This window comes from Rhamphochromis longiceps, linkage group LG9, assembly GCF_057381845.1.
Source record: "Rhamphochromis longiceps isolate RC_006_pf linkage group LG9, R_longiceps_female_GT1.1, whole genome shotgun sequence".
NCBI lineage: Eukaryota > Metazoa > Chordata > Actinopteri > Cichliformes > Cichlidae > Rhamphochromis > Rhamphochromis longiceps.
The window spans coordinates 10,230,027-10,250,184 of NC_140565.1; the positions used below are offsets into that span (position 1 = coordinate 10,230,027).

The window sequence follows — 20,158 nt, forward strand, 5'->3', positions numbered from 1 at the left end:
TCATGTAGCAAAATCACACACACGCCACACACACACACACACACACACACACACACACACACATGCACACACACAAACTTATTTTTCTAAAGCTTGCACCATAACAGATTATGTTATGCAAATCAGTGTGGTTGGTTATGGGTAAGGATGTTTTTGAATTCTGAAATAAATCAGAGTACTGTGGTGAATAACCGCAAAGACATTTTGCACTTTGTCATTTTTGTCATCATGTAGTAGAGGGAGAAAAAAAATGTGTGCAAATATGGTTTAGAATACATCAAACATTATCCAAATATTTTCAGTGTAAATGGACAAAAGAGTCCTTTCAAATGGCACCTACTGGAGCGCTTCCAGTCTTTCTTCTTCTTTTTTTTTTGGATCAGTCATTCTGTGATTAATTTAAACGAGGAAAATTTTAAAGAGCTTCCCTTTCAATGTCTTCTTTAGTAATGATCTCTTTGTATGATTGGTCATCACGCACCTACCCACCAGACAGACTCCTGCATGTGGAAAATGTGACTCATTTGCACAGCATCTCAAACACACCTCACATATAAACATCGTAAACAAAGAACAATTTGTATGGAGCTGCTTCTGAAGATTATTAAATAAACTATCAACTATTACTTGCACTTTGTCTTCTTCTTAGCATCCATTTATCCATTCATCCCTTTTCTGTATGAGTTTTTTCTTTTCAGGGTAACTTGAGGAAACGGGTCCAAGACACACCCATTGGCACTAGATGTGCACCCATCAGGGTGGGTGCATGTTTCACTAATGGGTGTGAGCTCTTAATCATTTCTCAAGCTGAAGCCACCTACATGAGCCTGGGTGTGTCAGAGAAGGCTTAAAAACTGCGTCATTTAACTGAAACAGTCTGGATCATTCCTTGAGTCAGAGGAAGATTTTATGTCAGTAAGTAGAGGATGTCAATCATTGTTACTGGAGCGTGAGGATAAGAAAGGTAACAGAGAAAGGTAACGGTCAGACTTTACGCGACTAACAGCTCTTCTTTCATACCTTCTGATACAGTTTATCGGGATCAACAGAGATTTAAAGGTAAGTGAAGAGATCATGAGGAAAATAAGTTTTGTCCAAAGTCATTGACAAAAACTTTGGGAATGGTGCAAATTTTGTGTTTCATACATGTTCCCTTTTTATTCAGCTTATTCTCTACATGTTTCTGATGGAGAATCATAAACATTTCATAAGTTTCTTTTATTGGTAAACAAATCAAATGTGACCCTTCTTATCTTCTGAAATTCTTCCTGGCACAAGCGTCTGGGCTATATCCTGACTGAGGAGGACCCATCCCTGCCTCATCACTGCACTTTTAAGGATTGATCATAGATTATAGATCAGACTAAGATCTAAAGAGTTTCCTGGATCCAAAATATTAATTTGATTATCTCCAAGCTGCATTGTTATCACTTTGCCTTTTGCGTCATCACACTGGAAAACACACAGATTGCCACCAAATTGCTCCTGGATTGTTGGTTTTTGAGGACATTCCTTAAACAGATCACAATCAGGCAGGATTTTGCCCAGAAGCTAAAATTCAGGATACCAGGAAGAAATGCAGAATTTATAAAGAAGTGTCTGTTCTTTAAATGCTGTGCATACATTTGCTGTAAGTCTTTGAACTTTATTAAAAGCTTGATTGTTTATTACTATATAAAAAATAGTGGCAGAAAAAAGTGGCAACCTGTATCAACACGTTGATATATGACATCAGTTTAATATTTATTTATTTATTTATTTATTTATTTTTAGATACAATGGCATCATCAGTCCCTGTATCCAAAGCTAGCACTGCCTTCTCTCTGGCTATGCTCAAAACGTTGAGTGAGGAGGACAGCACTGGAAACATCTTCTACTCTGGTCTCAGCGTCTCTGCAGCCCTCGCCATGCTGATGCTGGGGGCGAGGGGCAGCACAGCCACACAGATGTCAGAGGTAGAATATGCACATGTTGTGAAATACATACATGTTGTGGCACCCATTGGGATCAGAGCGTCTGCTTTCAAATATTATGGGAAGTGTGTGTGAATCTGTCTCATCAAGATAAAAAGAGGAAGGTGTGGTTTCAGGTGTTCGGGTAACTGAGTGCACAGTACAGTGATGTATGAAGGATTTAAAGGAGAGTAAAAGCAGGTTATTTTGTATTGAAAGGAGATAATAATAGGAGATCACAAATATATTTTAATACATTTTTATAATGGGGATAATGGGAAGGTTTGAGGAGGGTTTCTAGTGGAATTTTTTTTAACCCAGCAGGCAGAGTGGGGTGTGACAGGAGAAAGTGTCTGTGCAGGCATTCATTACTCACTTGGTTTCCCAGTGTCAGCAAAACAGGTAGGGAATGCTTGTGTTGGCTGAGGTTCAGGAAAGGAATAATGAATTCCACTGCACTGTGAAGCATGACATCAAACAGGAGACTTTGAATTTCAGTCAGGACAAGTTCCCGATTAGCTACTGGAATTAGACAAGAACAAGCCCAGGCAGGCTTTTTTTTCCCCTGTTAGTGTTTGCGACTTAAACACAAGTTGATATGGACAAAAAAATTGACAAACATAAAATATAATTGTTAACTTCTCAACCAAAGTTGTTAAACTATAATACATTTTCAACCTTTATGTTTTTTACTGTGTAAATGACAAAAATGATCAGCCTTTACCCTGCCCTGCTTTACACTACGTCCCATTTTTCTTTTTCATATTTTTATTGAGAGACAAGTGTACAGTGGTTTACAATGACAATACAATCTGTTCCCCTCACATATTTTTTTAGTTTTTCTTACATGAACAGATACGATAACACACACACACACACACACACACACACACACACACACACACACACACACACACACACACACACACACACACACACACTTAAATAAACAAACAAAACAAAACCTAATAAGTAACCCAAAACAAACACAAACAACAAACCCCAAAACAAACACAAAAAAAAAAAAAGGGGGGGGGGGGAGAGATATGATATTAATCAGCAGGTAGAGCATTTAATGACTTGCAATAGTCTACGAAGGGGCCCCAGATACGATAAAATTCTCTGTATTTGCCCTTCGCCACAAGGCCTATCTTTTGCAATTTAAGAAATGACATCACATCTCTAAACCAAAAAGAAACTGAAGGTGGCTTTGAAGATTTCCAAAGGAGTAAGATGCAACGTCTAGCCAAAAGTGATGTAAAGGCTAAAATTTTGAAATGTGTAGGGTCGGTTAGACCAGTGTTGACTGGAAGCCCAAAAACAGCTAGAAAAGGGTCCATGCAGATTTGGGTCCCAAGAGCCTTGGAAAGAATAACTGAATACTGACTCCAGAAGCCATGGAGTCTTGGGCACAGAAAGAACATATGGCCTAGGTCACATGGGGTGGCATGACATCTCTCACACTGATCCATCACTTGTGGGTAAATCTCAGACAGACGAGACTTTGAATAGTAAACCCTGTACAACACCTTGAACTGGATAAGTTGTAACCTGGCACAGGACGTACTATAACGGACATTGGATACTGCTTTCTCCCATTGCTGATCCGAAAAAATTACTCCTAACTCCCGCTCCCAAGCCCCCCTAATTTTAGCAACTGAATGGACATTTAAATCCATAAGTTGTTCATATATTAAAGATATAATTGAATTCTTATTGGGTTTAAGGGATAAGAATTCCTCCCATGGTTGGACATTAGGAAGAAGAGGGTAGGAGGGGAAGAGAGCAGAAGTGCAATGCCGTGCCTGAAAATAACGGAATAGATTGGTAGCCGGAAGATTTGTTTCTGAACACAGGTCTAAAAAAGTTAAGAAAGTGCCATCTTTATAGAGATCCTTAAAGGTATTAATACCATGATGCTTCCACTGTACATAGGTACCATCAATGAGGCCAGGAGTAAACAGATGGTTCTGCGTGATGGGCATCTGTACTGACGCAGAGATGTACTTAAAATGACTCCTGAGTTGTGACCAGACCCTTAGACTAGACTGTACCACGGGGTTTTGGGTGAAATGAGAAGGCTTAAGTGGTAGTGGAGAGAACAATAAAGCTTCTAAGGATGAGGAAGTGCACAACAGGCGTTCCAGTTTACACCACAGCAGTTCTTGAGATTGAAGCTAATGGGTCAATTTGTGAATATGAGAGGACCAATAGTAAAATAAAAAGTTAGGCAAGGCAAGACCACCATCAAACATCAGTCTCTGCAATAATGATTTCCTCACCCTGGGGTGTTTCCCTCCCCACAAAAACGATGTAACTAGCTGGTCTAACTTTTTGAAAAAAGCTTTAGGTAAAAATATAGGAATATTCTGAAACAGAAATAACAATCGAGGCAAAATGTTCATCTTTACAGCATTGATCTGACCAATTAGTGACAAAGGTAGTGAATTCCATCTCTGAAAATCTGATTGAATTTGAGTCATTAAAGGGGAGAAATTGGAAGAGTATAGAGAAGACAAAGTACGAGTCACGTTAACTCCCAAATATTTAAAGCCGGCAGGGCTAAGTCTAAAAGGAATGTCAGATTGTTTAAGTGTAAGACTTAAAGAATTTATGGGGAAACATTCACTTTTAAGAAGATTTATTTTGTAACCTGACAGAGAGCCGAACTTGTTTAATAGAGACACAATCGATGGTATGCTAGATAAGGGAGCAGAAACATATAGAAGCAGGTCATCTGCATACAAAGACAATTTTACGTCAAGGCCTGACCGGGAAATACCACGAAAATGAGGAAGGGCCTTCAAAGCTATAGATAGGGGTTCAATTACAATAGCAAAAAGTAGGTGGGACAGGGGGCAACCCTATCTCGTGCCGCGTGACAATGAGAAGTAGCCAGAGGAAACACCATTTGTCTATACACTGGCTTGGGGTGCCTTGTACAACAGTCGAATCCATGAAATGAATCTGTCCTTGAAACCAAATCTTTGTAAGACCGCAAAGAGAAAGCTCCACTCCACACGATCGAAAGCTTTCTCAGCATCAAGTGAGATAACTACTTCTGAATTAGTGGTCGAGTGTTGGGAAAGAATGACATTCAAAAGCGTGCGGACATTAAAGAACAGCTGGCGGCCTTTAATAAAGCCATTCTGTTCATCTGAAATAATAGTAGGAAGAACCTTTTCAAGGCGAATTGCTAAAATTTTAGCCAAGACTTTAACATCAACATTCAGCAGTGAAATAGGCCTATACGAGGTGCAAGACGTAGGATCCTTACCCTTCTTTAAGAGAACAGTAATTAGTGCTTGAGACAATGTAGGGGGCAATAGACCACGTTCAAAAGATTCATTATACACTGAAAGAAGTAGTGGGGCTAACTTGTCTATAAATGTTTTTAAAAATTCAACTGAAAACGCGTCAGGTCCTGGTGCCTTACTATTGTGCATGGTCTTGATTGCATGCACAATTTCATCCAACCTAAAAGGGGCATCTAATTGTTCAGCTATAACAGGATCGACAGTGGGCATTATAAGACCGTTAAAAAAAGAATCCATCTCAGAGGCGTCAGCAGCAGATTCAGATTCATATAGGGAGGAATAATACGTCTTAAACACCTCATTTACTTCCTTTGAATCAGAGACCAAGTTGCCTGCCGCATCTTTAATTTGAGAAATTAATCGAGAAGAGGCCTGACGTTTTAACTGATGGGCCAAAAGCCTTCTGGGCTTATCACCATGTTCATAATAAGTCGCATGCGCACGAAGTAAGAGTCGTTCAGCATCTGCTGTAGAAAGTAAATCAAATTCGGTCTGCAAGTCAAGTCGTCTTTTATGCAAATCAGGAGTGGGACTGTCAACAACCTGTCTATCTATGTCACAAATTCGTGTAGTCAAAGTTTGAAGTTTGGCTTTGTGGCTTTTAGTGGAATGGGCAGAGAAAGAAATTATTTGCCCGCGCACATATGCCTTGAGAGATTCCCAAAGCAATGACCTCATAACAGTATCGCTGTCGTTAAACACCATAAATTCATCAATTGCAGATTTGATAATGGTAACAAACCCCTCATCCGAAAGCAACAAAGAGTTAAATCTCCAGGGTGAGGAAAAAGAGGACTGGGCTATGAGCTTGATGTCAACGCTAAGTGGTGCGTGATCGGAAATGACAATAGGATGATACGTAGATGACAGTACTTTTGGAATAAGGGAACCGTCCACAAAAAAATAATCAATCCGCGAAAAGGACTGATGTACCTGAGAAAAGAAAGAGTACGCTCTGGTGGTAGGGTTAGAAAACCTCCAGGGATCTACAAAACCATTCTGAAACATAAACTCCGAAATAGACTTGGACATAGAGGATTGGGTCAGGGTCCGAGGATTCGAGCGATCTAAGGCAGGATCAATAACACAGTTTAAGTCACCACCCAATATCAAAAGATGAGTATCAAGGGAAGGGAGACTACTCAAAAATAGCATCATCTGTAAAACCTGGATTATCAAAATTTGGCGCATACACATTGACTAAGAGGACGGGTACATTGTACATGGTGCCTACAACAACCAAATATCCCCCGTTTTTGTCAGCTTTAATCTCAGAGGCTGTAAACTGTACCCTTCTGTTTATTAAGATCGCCACCCCCCTGGCTTTTGAATTAAACATTGAATGGAAAGTATGACCCACCCATGGGCACCTGAGCCTAAGATGATCCCGATTTCGCAAATGGGTCTCTTGCAAAAACATTAGATCACTCTTTAAACGTTTAAGAGGCGAGAATATTTTAGATCGTTTAATTGGGCTATTCATACCTTTGACATTCCTCTTTTTTTTCTTTTTTTTTTTTTTTTGCCTGTCCCATTTGGTTCTTTAGCCATCAGAATTGTTGTCTGAAGACCAACAAGGATACCCAATGGATTTAGTTTGCCAAATGGATCATCGTGGCATTGCCGTATTGGTCCATTTGGTCGATCTTTGTTTTTATTATTTATTATATTTTATTTTCAGATGTTACAGACGGGACAGACATGAGTGAGGGATAGGAAAGGGAGAAAGAAAGAGGAAGGAAAGGGAAAACAGAAGGGGAGAGGGACAGTGAGAAAGGGGGGGAGAAAAAAAAATAAAAATCTCCTGGATCACCTGTTGAGAGAAAAATAGAAAACAAGCAAAAAAAAACAAAGCAACATACTAAACACAACACCATCGCATTAATCTAGCTAAGTGTAAACAGCAGTAAATACTAAATATTCAATGTTGTTGTGCAGCACGCAGGACAGATGTGCTTCGAAGTAGCGGCCAAGAAAGGTGTAATTTGGGTCTACGAGCAGTGAACACCCGTGTGCATACCTGTGTGGATCAGCGCGCTTATATTCCGAAGGTTTCTCCATGTAACGATCTGCTAGGGAGTGTGGGGGGGCCACAGCCCCGTCCTCCAGGGTGTGAAGCGGGTATGGAGGAGATCAAAACTCCAGACATCCAGAGGCCCCCAGAACACAAGAGACCATGGAAGACCAACAGAGGGGCAGCCGCGCCACTGTTCCAGTAAGAGCTGAGGAGAGTCCCAGATGAGGGTTCACTCAGCAGCCGCGGAGCAGAAGCCAGGGGGGGTTGCAGTGACGCGCCCGTGAGCTCTGCCGGCCCCCAGCTGTGCCTGAGTGACCGAGCCCCAGGCCGAGAGGCCGGGGGCACCCCACCTCCGAAGGGGCCCGAGCGAGCCCCAGGCTCCAGGCCCCAATAAGCGGCCGCCAAGGAGTGAGCCGGTGTGTACCCGGACGCCCACCCCCAGACACAAAGAACCACCAACGCACCGACACCTGAGGGAGTCCGCCACCGGCAGGGGAAGTGGTGGTGGGTGGAGATAGGCCTCCAAACCTTGGAGGGCCTGAGATGTCCCCAAAGAGGTGGCGTCTGATACCCAACCTGACATATAGACACAGACATACAGGCACACACAGACACAAACATCCATTCCCACCCTCATGCTCTCATGTGCACTTACTCCACACTCAACCAACGTGGAGACAGACATAAAGAGACGCTGTACACACGATCACACTCCCCAAGCATACTCTACAAACCGGGTCTAGGTACCCTTGCCCCTGGAGGGGGGAACTGCACCCAGACCCAGGTGGTGTTACCCTTTTCCCTGCGGTGGGGAGAGGCAGACCACCCCGACTCCGTAGCAGCAGGGAGGCCCCACACCCCAGACCGCAGTCGGACGGCCAACTCCTCTTAGCCCTCCCGCTCCAGCAGGCCGCAGAGAACGGGGGTGGGAGAAGACTCCAAACCTCCCTCCACCCGCTCATTGTAGTGTTGATGCATGTGTGTTCTAAGGTGCAATCTTCAACTGGTGGGGGAGATGGTCACATCTTGCAGGAGCTCTCCTCTCTTCAGGAACTCTCTCTGCAGGAGGGGGAGATACAGGAGAGGTGGAGGAAGATCTCAGCCTGGGCGTTTACTGTCTTATGTAGTCTGGAAGATGAGTGGATGGTGGGGTGGGTGCAGTTTTCTCTGTGGTGGGGTTGGGTGGACTGTCCCGGGCTCTGTGGGGCCGGGGGGCGCTGCTGCACTGGGCCTCGGTCTAGATGGGCCTGGGCCCCCTTTCCCTGGCGGGTCGCGGAGTATGGGAGTGCCTACTGGGGTCAGCGGGGGAGCTGGCCCCAGGGAGGGGTTACCTGCCCCTCCCTTCCTTCCCTCCCCATCTCCAGCTGCCTCCCTCTTCCAGCTCCACCACAACCACCCACACATGCAGGGCCTTGGAGTAGGGGTATGTCACCAGGGTGCAGAGGAGGCTACCCCCCCCCCCCCCCCCCCCGTCCCCCCGTCCCCTTCTGGCTGCCTCTGCCTCAATTTTATCCCACAACTTAGACATTCACATTATTCACACTCTCATTACACATACATATAGGATCTTGGGGGTGGGCACAATCACGGAGTCCAAATTACCATCAGGGTGTACACCTCACCCCTGGCGTCGTTGCCCACCTCTCAATTTTAAATACACTTAGACATTAAGGGCTATCAGGAGGGACTATGCGCTTACCTGCTGCTCCCTGGCAGGTAGCTCCATGCCCTCCTGGGTTTTAATTGTACCTTTGACATTCCAAGTTAAAAATCTAATACCACTATTGCCTAAGGACTGACCTGAAGTACTGGTCATTGCAGAAAGATAAAAGAGAAAATACTTATTTCTTCACCCCCAAAGAAAGAACAAGTGGGAAAAACACACTCACACAAACACACAACGCAAACCCACAACAACAGAAGTACAGCTTCAGAATAAAAATAATAATAACACGTCAAATGCACCCTCCCGCCTCCCCCCTGCACAGCAAAAGCCCCCATCCCCAAACGATGGAGACGGCAGTGCACGCTCCCACCCGGAGCAATCTGAACAAAAACGCTCCCGACTACGAAACGAACCGTGTCAAACCAAAGCTCCAACAGAGTCTTTTCTCAATAGATTAAAAGGCACAAATAAAATAAAAATAACCCAATTATACTTTACTATTAGACAGGTAAAACAAAACAAGTGTTTGGCAGAGTAACAAACTTAGCTTACCACAATGATGTTTGGATTTGGATCATGCGCTATTTCAAACAAACAAACATTGTCCCGCTATATTTTTTATCGCGTGGTTATTGTCTTAATATATTCCTTGGCCTCATCTGGCGAGACGAAGTCGCGCTGCATTCCTTGATAAGTGATCCGTAGTCTTGCCGGATAGAGGATCCCAAATCGGACTCCCTGGATGCCGCGAAGCTGGCGACGGACCTCATTGAAAGCCGCACGGGCCCGCGCTGTCTTAGCGGTGTGGTCGGGGAACACAGAAATGGTCATATTATTTATCTGCACCCTCTGCAGCTCCCTGGCCTTCTGGAGAATCCTAGCACAGTCAGCGTAATAGTGCAGCTTCACAACCATAGCACGGGGGCGTTCACCGGTGTTAGGTTTGGGGGCCAAAGTTCGGTGGGCTCTGTCTACAAGCGGCTCCTTCCCAAGCTGAAATGCCTCCATCAACAGCACGGACACATCTGTAGCGGACAGGACGTTCTCCTCTGGCACACCAACAATGCGTATATTATTGCGGCGAGACCTGGACTCCAAATCCTCGCATTTATTCTCCAATTTGGCCAACTCCTTTGACATCGCATCCACTTTGGCTTGGAGGTGGACAATATCATCCGTGCATGTGGAGAGAGACTGTTCCATCTCCGTAACTGTGCTTCTGAGGCCAGCGAATTCCTGCCGCATGGTAGTTATATCTGAGGAAAGGTCCGTTTTTAGTTGTTGTATGTCGGACCTGATAGACGTGAGATTCTCCGCAAACGCTGTCGTCAGTTCCTTTTTAAACAGTACTGAAATTTCTTCACTAAGTTCAGAGAGGAGTTCAGCCTTCGTGAATTTTTCCGTATCGACGAGCGGCGTGTCGGGTGACCCAGGCAGTGGCGAAGTTTTACCACGAGGCGGGGATGCAGTGTTAGCAGCAGGCCGCAAGTTTGGCTGAGAGGTGCTTGCGCTCTTATTAACCTTACGCGACATTGTAAACACAAAAAGCAAAAACAGTCTTGTCTCGGAACTAAACAAAAAGAAAAAACCCGTCAAAATGTGCCTGGAAATGCTAGATAATAACTAGACTCTGCAGGAGCTACGCTCGGTGCGACCTACGCCATAGTCACATAAACCGGAAGTCCCACTACGTCCCATTTTTAAGCTCAACATTCTTGTTTGAATATTTTAATATTATCTGTAGTTCCATCCCACTTGTCAGATTTAGACCTAGCATTGCACAAATTTGATGAACTAATAAAATATATTGTACTGAATAAACAACTCGGCATTATAAGGTAAATGAGTTTCAACCATTTCGACAAGTTTACTTATCTTAATGAATTAAGCTCATTCTATTTTGCCTAGGTTGCTGTTTTAGTTCAGTGTTTCTTAGATCTCTTTGTTTCATCACCCTCTCTGTTTAAGTCTCCCTCCTAGGTTTGTCATGTTGAGTCTGCGTGTCTTAACTTGTCGTGTTTCTTGTCTGCATGTCCTGTGTTGTCAAGTTCGTGTCATATCTCCATCCTGTTATGTTTCCTGTTTTATTTTGAAGAGATCGGGTGTCCCATGTTCATTGTGTTTAGTTTCACTTCCCGTGTGGCATCATTATATTCATTCTAATCAGCTGTTTCCCCGTGTGTTTCCGCTTCCCCTGATCACCTCCTGTGTGCACTTAATGGCTGTATCCCAATTCAAGGTCTGCAGCCTTAAAGTACGCAGCCTCAACGATCCTCAAGGGCCGCATACTTAGAGACCGCTAAGGCCGGAAGTGCGAGGCTTGTGAAATGGGATGGTCTAGCCGCCGTTGCGCTGCCCAGGTTGCCTAGCAACCATGATACTAACAGCTGGAAACGTGTCATACAACTTTGTTTGACAGAAATGAAGGAGAAAATCTTTTGTTCATTTGTTTGTTTGTTTCTACAAGAGCTTTGATCATTCTCTGTAAGATTAAGCTCAGCTATTGAACGGCGTATATTTTAAAGTAAAGGCTTTAAAACCAAGTTAGTACAAACGTCACTAATGTTACATAACTTTGCCGACATGTGGCCAACAGTAATGTTTTAATGTTCTTCATTATTAAACATCTGCACATAAATAAGTGACATAATATTCAGTACTTAAAGTCTACTCTTCGGCCGCCCCTCATCCGCCGTTTTTTTCGGCAAAATTATCCATACCCACCGCCGCGCTATGCATTCTGGGATATGTTGGGCCACGAAGTCTACACCGTCACGTCCTTAAAATTCAGGGAAATGACGGACGCATTTGAGGGCCGCATTTCGAGCAGCCTTCGAATTGGGACAGCCTTCGTCGCGTCGCGGTGACGTAATCGGCCTTAAAATGCGGCCTTTAAGGCTGCAGACCCTGAATTGGGATACAGCCAATCTGTGCGCTTTCATGCCTCATCCACTTTTAAAGGTTTTTCATGTTTATTTTCTCCACGTCACATTTTTTTATGTTTAGGATATTTTGTGTTTTCTTTCTAGTTTTCCCCGGTTCAGGTTATTGTTTAGCTTTGAATTGATTTCGCCTTTTTATTTTTGTACTGCTTAATCAGCCATAATAAATGGCGCTTTTTCTGTTAGAATCAAGTTTTGTTTTTGCGTGTCTGCATTTGGATTCTCCTCCTCACTCCACACAGTCAGCTTCCACCCAACTGTGACAATAATATATAATGTTCCACATAGAGAAACAATATATATTTTTACAGCCTTGTACTCCTTAGTAACATTTAAAGGCAGAGGTTTTACTCATAATGATATATTTCTACTGCACAGTGCTGCTATTTACTGAAGAAGTGAACTGTAATTCAATTCAATTCAATTTTATTTATATAGCGCCAAATCACAACAAAAGTCGCCTCAAGGTGCTTCATAGATACAGAGAAAAACCCAACAATCATATGACCCCCTATGAGCAAGCACTTTGGCGACAGTGGGAAGGAAAAACTCCCTTTTAACAGGAAGAAACCTCCGGCAGAACCAGGCTCAGGGAGGGGCGGGGCCATCTGCTGCGACTGGTTGGGGTGAGAGAAGGAAGACAGGATAAAGACATGCTGTGGAAGAGAGACAGAGGTTAATAACAGATATGATTCAATGCAGAGAGGTCTATTAATACATAGTGAGTGAGAAAGGTGACTGGAAAGGAAAAACTCAATGCATCATGGGAATCCCCGGCAGCCTATGTCTATTGCAGCATAACTAAGGGAGGATTCAGGGTCACCTGCTCCAGCCCTAACTATATGCTTTAGCAAAAAGGAAAGTTTTAAGCCTAATTTTGAAAGTAGAGATAGTTTCTGTCTCCCGAATCCAAACTGGAAGCTGGTTCCACAGAAGAGGGGCATTAAAACTGAAGGCTCTCCCTCCTATTCTACTTTTAAATACTCTAGGAACAACAAGTAGGCCTGCAGAGCGAGAGCGAAGTGCTCTAATAGGGTGATATGGTACTATACGACTGCAAGGTTCCTCACAGCGTTACTGGAGGCCAAGGTAACACCATCCAGAGTAAGAATCTGGTTAGATACCATATTTCTAAGATTTTCAGGGCCGAGTACAATAACCTCAGTTTGATCTGAATTAAGAAGCAGAAAGTTAGCGGCCATCCAGGTCTTTATGTCTTTAAGACATTCCTGCAGTTTAACTAATTGGTGTGTGCTACCTGGCTTCATGGATAGATAGAGCTGGGTGTCATCTGCATAGCAGTGAAAATTTATGCTATGTCTTCTAATGATGCTGCCTAGGGGAAACATGTATAATGTAAACAGAATTGGTCCTAGCACTGAACCCTGTGGAACTCCATAATTAACCTCAGTGTGTGAAGAGGACTCTCCATTTACATGTACAAATTGGAGTCTATAAGATAGATATGATACAAACCAAACTGTACACTGGTAAACTGTTACAGTATTGGTCCGTGCAACCGACAAAAGAAACAAAGCCCCCCCCCCCAAAAAAAACAAACAAAACAAAACAAACAAACAAACAAAACTGCTGATGGTTATACAGGAGTATGGATTACAGAATGATTACATCAATCATGTCATTTCACTACATATCTGGCAAACAGATCATGATTTGTGTACAAAGGCTGGTTTTGCTCCTATCAGTATTATATGTGGAATATAAGTAGATATTGAAAGTGCAAATAAAAGCAGATGATCTTTGCCAAAGCAAGGGGAAAATTTGTGGCTTTAATAACAGTAGTCGTTAATATTTTACCACAGAATAAAGCCCAGAAACCCAATATTACAATAATAAGCTATTATGGTGATTCAGCTAAACCATTTAGACAAAGCTTCACAGTTCAAATGGAAATAAACTAAAAACTGTTGCAAAATAAACCAGAGAGTTTCTCAAGACAAGAAATGGGATATTCTTCAATGGCCAAGTCTGTGATCACATGGCTTGTTAAGTATGTGTCAACGTCCAGTACAATACTGTATGAATATAATAATGTATTTCTACCTGAGAGTTTTTGGTTTGGTGCAGAATATGTACATGCATGGCTTCTAGGCTGCCGAATACTTTCATTGCCATATATAACATAGAGGAGAGGTGAAATGTGTCCATAACCCTCCATATTTCTTTAACCTTAAATTTGAGACTTTTTGTCATGTGGATTTATTTTTTTATTTCCAAAAGGGAAGCAGGTCACCACAGAATGTCTGCTCAAACATATTTATATCCAAATAACATGTGTAATGCATGCATGCATTCACATATTCACACACAAACAAACTATGAAAATGTCAACAGTGATTCCTCCCTCACAGGTCCTCGGCTTTACTGAGGTTGAAAAACTAAAGCCGGCAGAAGAGAAACCGACACAAACACAGTCAGAAACGTCGTCGTCGCTACAGACGCCAATGCAGACCCTGATGCAGACACGGATGCAGACGCGGACGCAGATGCAGACGCAGATTCAGCAGCAAACCAGACTGCCGGGCTACCTGCGCAAGGTGGTAACAAAGCGAATAACTGTGATCTGACAGGGAAATTCAAGGTTTTAGCTCCAGAGTATCTCACACCAAACTTCCCACCACATATATCCAACACATAGCTAACACCTTAAAACAGAATTAGTAGAAAGCAGATTTATGCAGCAGGTGAAAAGTTCAGTGTCAACAAAAGCGTAACATCATACATGTTCTAAATGTTTAACATATTTGAGCGTTTGTTGCGTCTGTTTGTCCTTTTTCTGTATTCTTTCCAAAAGATGCAGGAGGCCTTGTAAATACAGATTACTACTGAGCTCTTCAGTTCCTTAAGACTTTGAATCCAATCATTCAGTGGATGTTAGTGATGAGAAAGCTATTACCAAATGAAAATAAACTAACATTGATACATTCAAAAAGGCCAATGCAGAGTTATGTTAGCCATATTAGCTGTCTTTCATCTGTCTTTTGTTCATCGTGGCTTTATAACACGTAAGTCTTCTCTGGCTGTTCACAGTGTCTGAAACCCCAGACCGACGAGGACGATGTCCACGCCAAGTTTGCCAAACTACTAACTGATCTGAACAAGGCTGATGCTCCATACTCCCTCAGTCTTGCCAACAGACTTTACGGGGATCGGTCCTACACGTTTCTCGAGGTGTGAGAGGAAACCTGTTGTTACTTAGACTTACAATAAATGACTAACCTGTGCAGTGAGCCCTGTTATAAGTCATGAGACCAAAGCTGTGCACGTTTCTCCCTGCTCCCTGGATTTTCACTTACACAAAGTTTAGGACAGTAATGCTAATTTAATACCATGAAGTTGGCTACATCTAGTCAGTAGTAGTGGTAGTACAAGTTCACTGTATTTACTGGAAACATTTCACAAGAATATGTTCTATGATAAAAAACAGACAAGTCTTCATAAAACACAGCAATAAAATAGAAACATTTGCATTAAAACTAAATAACACAAAAACAGTAAAACTGAAAAAATAGAACTAAACAGATAAAACTAAAATGAAATATAATCATTTTACAGTTTTATTTATTTACAGTTCATAACAAGAGACAAGGCACCATTTCTCTCCTTTGTGTTCCAGTCATCACAGCAGATTAAACTTTTAAAACATTTGCAAATAGTATAAAGAAATATATAAAGAAGTAAAACAGTAATTTATTAATACTTAGAAATACTAAAATGTACATTTGTCAGCAAAAACTGCTGCCATCTGAACCGAAACGTTACAAACCAGCTTACCCACAATCTGTGTATTTTTCTATGCTGGCTACTTAAATTGGCATCCAACAAGCTATTTGCTTTAATCTTTTATTAGACAAAGGCTGACTGGTTAGTTCAAGCTTCAACTGCATCCAAAGGACTGAAAATGTTTTAACACAGTGACTGAACTTGATTGAAGTCTCCGTAGTTTGTTGAATCTGTTTCGAGTGACTTATTTTCACAATTCCAGGAATTTTTAAAAGGCACCAAAAAGCATTACAACGCTGAGCTTGAGTCTGTGGACTTCAAAGGAAATGCAGAGGAGGCCAGGGTCCACATCAACAGCTGGGTGGAGAAGCAGACACAAGGTAAGCATAATGTAACTTTAAATGATCTCCACTGTAAATCCTTGGGGATCAGTTGTGTTGTGTTCAGTTGAGACATTATTACCGGATTGTCCACCGTCCACATTATTTTCTGTTTCCAGTTCTTCCAGTCTAATTTCTATTCAGTATTAAGCAGCACTATCTCTGGGTTTTACTGTTTGGTTTCATGCTATTAATAAAACCATCACAGCAGTATGTTGCTGTAAATAGCAGGCCAATTCTTCTATTCTTATTATATTATGTGATGGGTACTTCTACTTTGATCACTTGTGTCTTTAACATATTTTTATTTTTCAGGCCCATTTAGGATTGGCTGCTATTGATTCTATATCTTTATATTATCTTAAGTGCAGCAGGAAATTCATTCATTGTTTTTATAAAAGCGCGATACAAATACAGGCCATTTATAAATCTACCATCTATAATAATAGGATGCAAGGACTTTCTATGAGGGTTATAGGACTGTGGTGCCACCTGCTGGAAATGAGACATCTTAATCCCAGTTGAAAGAAGACATTATTTTTGTAGGAGCCATTTTTGGGTTGATACCTTATGTTGCCGCTAGAGGTAACCTTTTTAAGTTTCTTTTTTTTAAACTTTATTTAATAAACAATGAGTATACAACATACGAACAGATGAAGTATACAAAACAACAGAACATGAACACAAAAAGCCAAGAGTAAAAGAAAAAGGTAACAATTATAAGAATACACATACATGTATTGTTTTGAGAGCCTTTGTGTTGGTGGAGTCTGATATTGATTGTATGTACATTTCCACATCCTTAAAATAATGACAGAAATATGGTGTTTTGTTAGTAAACTTACATTTATGGATAAAAAATGTAGCTAAAAGTATGAACAAATTCATCATAAAAAACATTTCTCATACTTCTTGGGGAACTTAAACAAACAGAATAAAACATTTTCCCATCGTAAAGAAAACTCCCTTAAAATATGGACAATAACAAACCTGCTAAATTCCTTCCAGAATCTCTGTGTAAAAGAACAGTACCAAAAAAGATGCGTCACAGTTTCTGGATGATCCCCACAGAAAGTACAATTAGTATTTATGTCCCTTTTAAATTTGACCATGTAGTGACTGGCTGGATAACATTTATGTAGAATTTTAAATGAGACTTCTTTCACCTTATTTACAATCAAATATTTATGGGGGACCATCCAGACTGTCTTCCACTTGATATCTGGAACATATCGGTTCCAATAAGATGTTATATATGGGAGAGAGACGATATCTTCTTGGAATAAACTACGTATTCTCTTATTGCTGTTACCAAGTTCCTGTGAAAAGCAGATTTTTCCTATTGGTGACTCAGCTGGATCAGGGAGAGTGACTGAGGCAGATATTGAGCTGTCAGTGTTTTTATATAACATTAAAGTCCCTGAGGGTGTGGCACCAAGCACCACTGAGGATTCCACCTTTTTAAGTTCCTGTATGGTAGGTTTATGTAAGGTATTTAAGGTGGACGCACGTAATCAGCGTCAGGTGTGTTGTTAATCATAAGAAGGCAAAACGTTTGTGACCGCTGCGCTTTTATCTTAAAATGTTTGGAACAAAGACCAAAAAGGACAAGATAAGTACTGCTGGAGTTATTGGACTGTTTAATTAATTCATGCATACCAGAAGCATCGCGTCACCCCCGCTAACAACCACCTCAGTAGCTTCAAGCCTACGCTTGAATTTTTGTTTTTTGTTCCCTGTTATACTGATCATAAAGCTTTTTCCCCCTTTTTTAAAATAAAAACCATCTTGCTGTTGCCCTGTTTTCTGATTTTATAGCTGAAGATGTTGTACAGTAACTAGTGCATCTTTGGTAATAGTTAATAGTTTTCATAAATTCTTTTTACCAGATAAAATCAAGGACTTGCTAAGCCAGGATGCAGTGGGTAGCCTGACGAAGCTGGTTCTCGTGAATGCCATTTACTTCAAGGGCAGCTGGAACACGCAGTTTAAGGAGGAGAAGACTGCTGATGTGCAGTTTCGACTGAACAAGGTAACAGTGCAGAAAGGCAGCATAGGATGGTGCAGTTATACTTTGATCTGTCATACTACAAACGAGCTGTGGACTTTGCTGAATGAGAACATAAAGCCTGGAGCTCTGAGGGGATAAAATCGTGCTTTTAGGACGATCACTTTCCAACTTTATGCAGTTATGCAATGCAGTTTATTATTCATGTAATATCCAATAAGTTCTCAAATAAATCTCAAACAACAGCACATCACAAACTTCGGCTAACAAGAACAAATTGTGTTGTGACGTGTGCTCTACATCCAAATCCACTCAATGGCTGGAATAAAACCATGACAGAACTTTTTGAGATCATTTTGAGACTAAACACAAAAAACATTTCTCTTGTCTCCCCTATTTTTCAGAACGACACTAAGCCGGTGAAGATGATGCAGCAGAAAAGTAAATTTCCTTTTGCGACCATTCCTGAGGCCAACTGCAAGGTAACATCCATCACTTTCAGCTTATTACAGGATTTCACCAGCATGATCTAAAACTTGTCTTTTACAAATATCAGCCTAAATTTCTAGATTAGGAAGTCAGATCATCTTTGATGGAGTAATAAATAAAAACAATGTTTCTGGACAGATTCTTGAGATGCCGTATAAAGGAAATGACCTCAGCATGCTCATATTCCTGCCTAATGACATAGAAGATGATACCACAGGCTTGGAAAAGGTAAGATGCACTTACCAGTACTTTAATGTCCAGTTTCAATCAGACAAGCTAGTGACACTGTATCCACACAGCTGGAGAAGGAGCTGACCTATCAGAACTTTGTGGACTGGACTCGCCCAGACATGATGAGCCCCAACGAGGTTGATGTCAAGCTCCCTCGATTTAAGATGGAGGAGAAGTATGACTTGGAGAAAATCCTGACCAACATGGGAATGGAGAACGCTTTTGACATCTACAAGAGAGACTTCTCTGGTGAGAAATATTGCACCAATGAGACACACTGAATCAATTATACAGTTATATTGAGAGCACAAAAACTGCAAAACATCATCTGGTAAAGAAAAAAACACAACTGATTTCTGGGCTCTTCATCTACTAGGAATGTCTCCAGCAAATGACCTGATAGTGTCCAAAGTTGTTCACAAGGCTTTGGTGGATGTAAATGAAGAAGGAACTGAGGCTGCTGCTGCCACTGGGGTTGACATGGAAGTCCGCTCTATAACGATTCCCGCTGAGTTTGTTGCCGACCATCCCTTCATCTTCTTCATCCGACATAAACCCACCAAGAGCATTCTCTTTGTGGGCCGGTACTGCTCACCCGAGTAAACACGAGCTGACATTGACATGAATTAAACATAAAACATTATATACAGTATAAGATTTTGTAAGGTAAACCTAGTTCATACAAATGAAGTAAAGAAAAGTTATTAAAACAAAACGTGCCTTGCTGTTTATTCTTTCAGTGTCCCACAGTAGCACATTTCCTGCTAGGAAAATGTCAGAAGTCACATCATTTCTGTAAATTGGGAAGTAACTGTAATACATCAAGTCACCTCTGTCTCTTGTTACCAGGACTTTTTAAAATGAATGGTGCAACATGGAAAGAGGCCCTACACAAGAGTTTAGCTTTGAGCTCAATATACGATGATCCTTTCAGCCATGACATCTCTGACATGGGAAACCAGGGAATTTGATTAGAAAATGGTGAAGGATTTTCTTTTCAGTTAGAAACTGGATTTGTGTAACATGTTGGTGAAAACCCCCCAAAGAAAGCAGCATATGATCAGTCGCTATATTGCATTTAATACAAACGTCCTTCGTGTATCCTTTGAATACAGAACAGATCATTTCTGATATCTATGAGTAAACCCAACGAGCACGTGTCCCAAAAGACCCCACAGTGTTTTTATCTGGCTTTTCCCTGACAGTTAGTGGACACTGACAGATGTGTGCTGAATATGAAAGGAAACAAAAGAACTAAAGAAGGTTTGCAGTGTTAAAAACAAGAACTACATGAAGGTTGTTTCATCCTGCTGTAACTTATGACAGAAGCATCTTTTGTTTGTTTTTTCATTTATTTACACAAAGACAGATGTTGAAATAACAGGAGTAACAGTTTAATTCAATTGAAATCG

The 20,158-nt window shown here is 41.5% G+C and overlaps 1 protein-coding gene across 1 annotated transcript; it reads left to right on the forward strand.

The window, feature by feature from the left end:
• Window positions 1-1,778: 1,778 nt before the first annotated feature.
• On the forward strand, window positions 1,779-19,675 carry LOC146661663 (leukocyte elastase inhibitor-like). The gene is made up of 9 exons (XM_085418191.1): window positions 1,779-1,955; window positions 14,267-14,452; window positions 14,946-15,086; window positions 15,901-16,018; window positions 17,908-18,050; window positions 18,431-18,508; window positions 18,654-18,743; window positions 18,815-18,995; window positions 19,123-19,675. Exons 1-9 carry the CDS (start codon window positions 1,779-1,781, stop codon window positions 19,347-19,349), a joined length of 1,341 nt encoding a protein of 446 aa, XP_085274317.1. The 3' UTR covers window positions 19,350-19,675.
• Window positions 19,676-20,158: the final 483 nt, after the last annotated feature.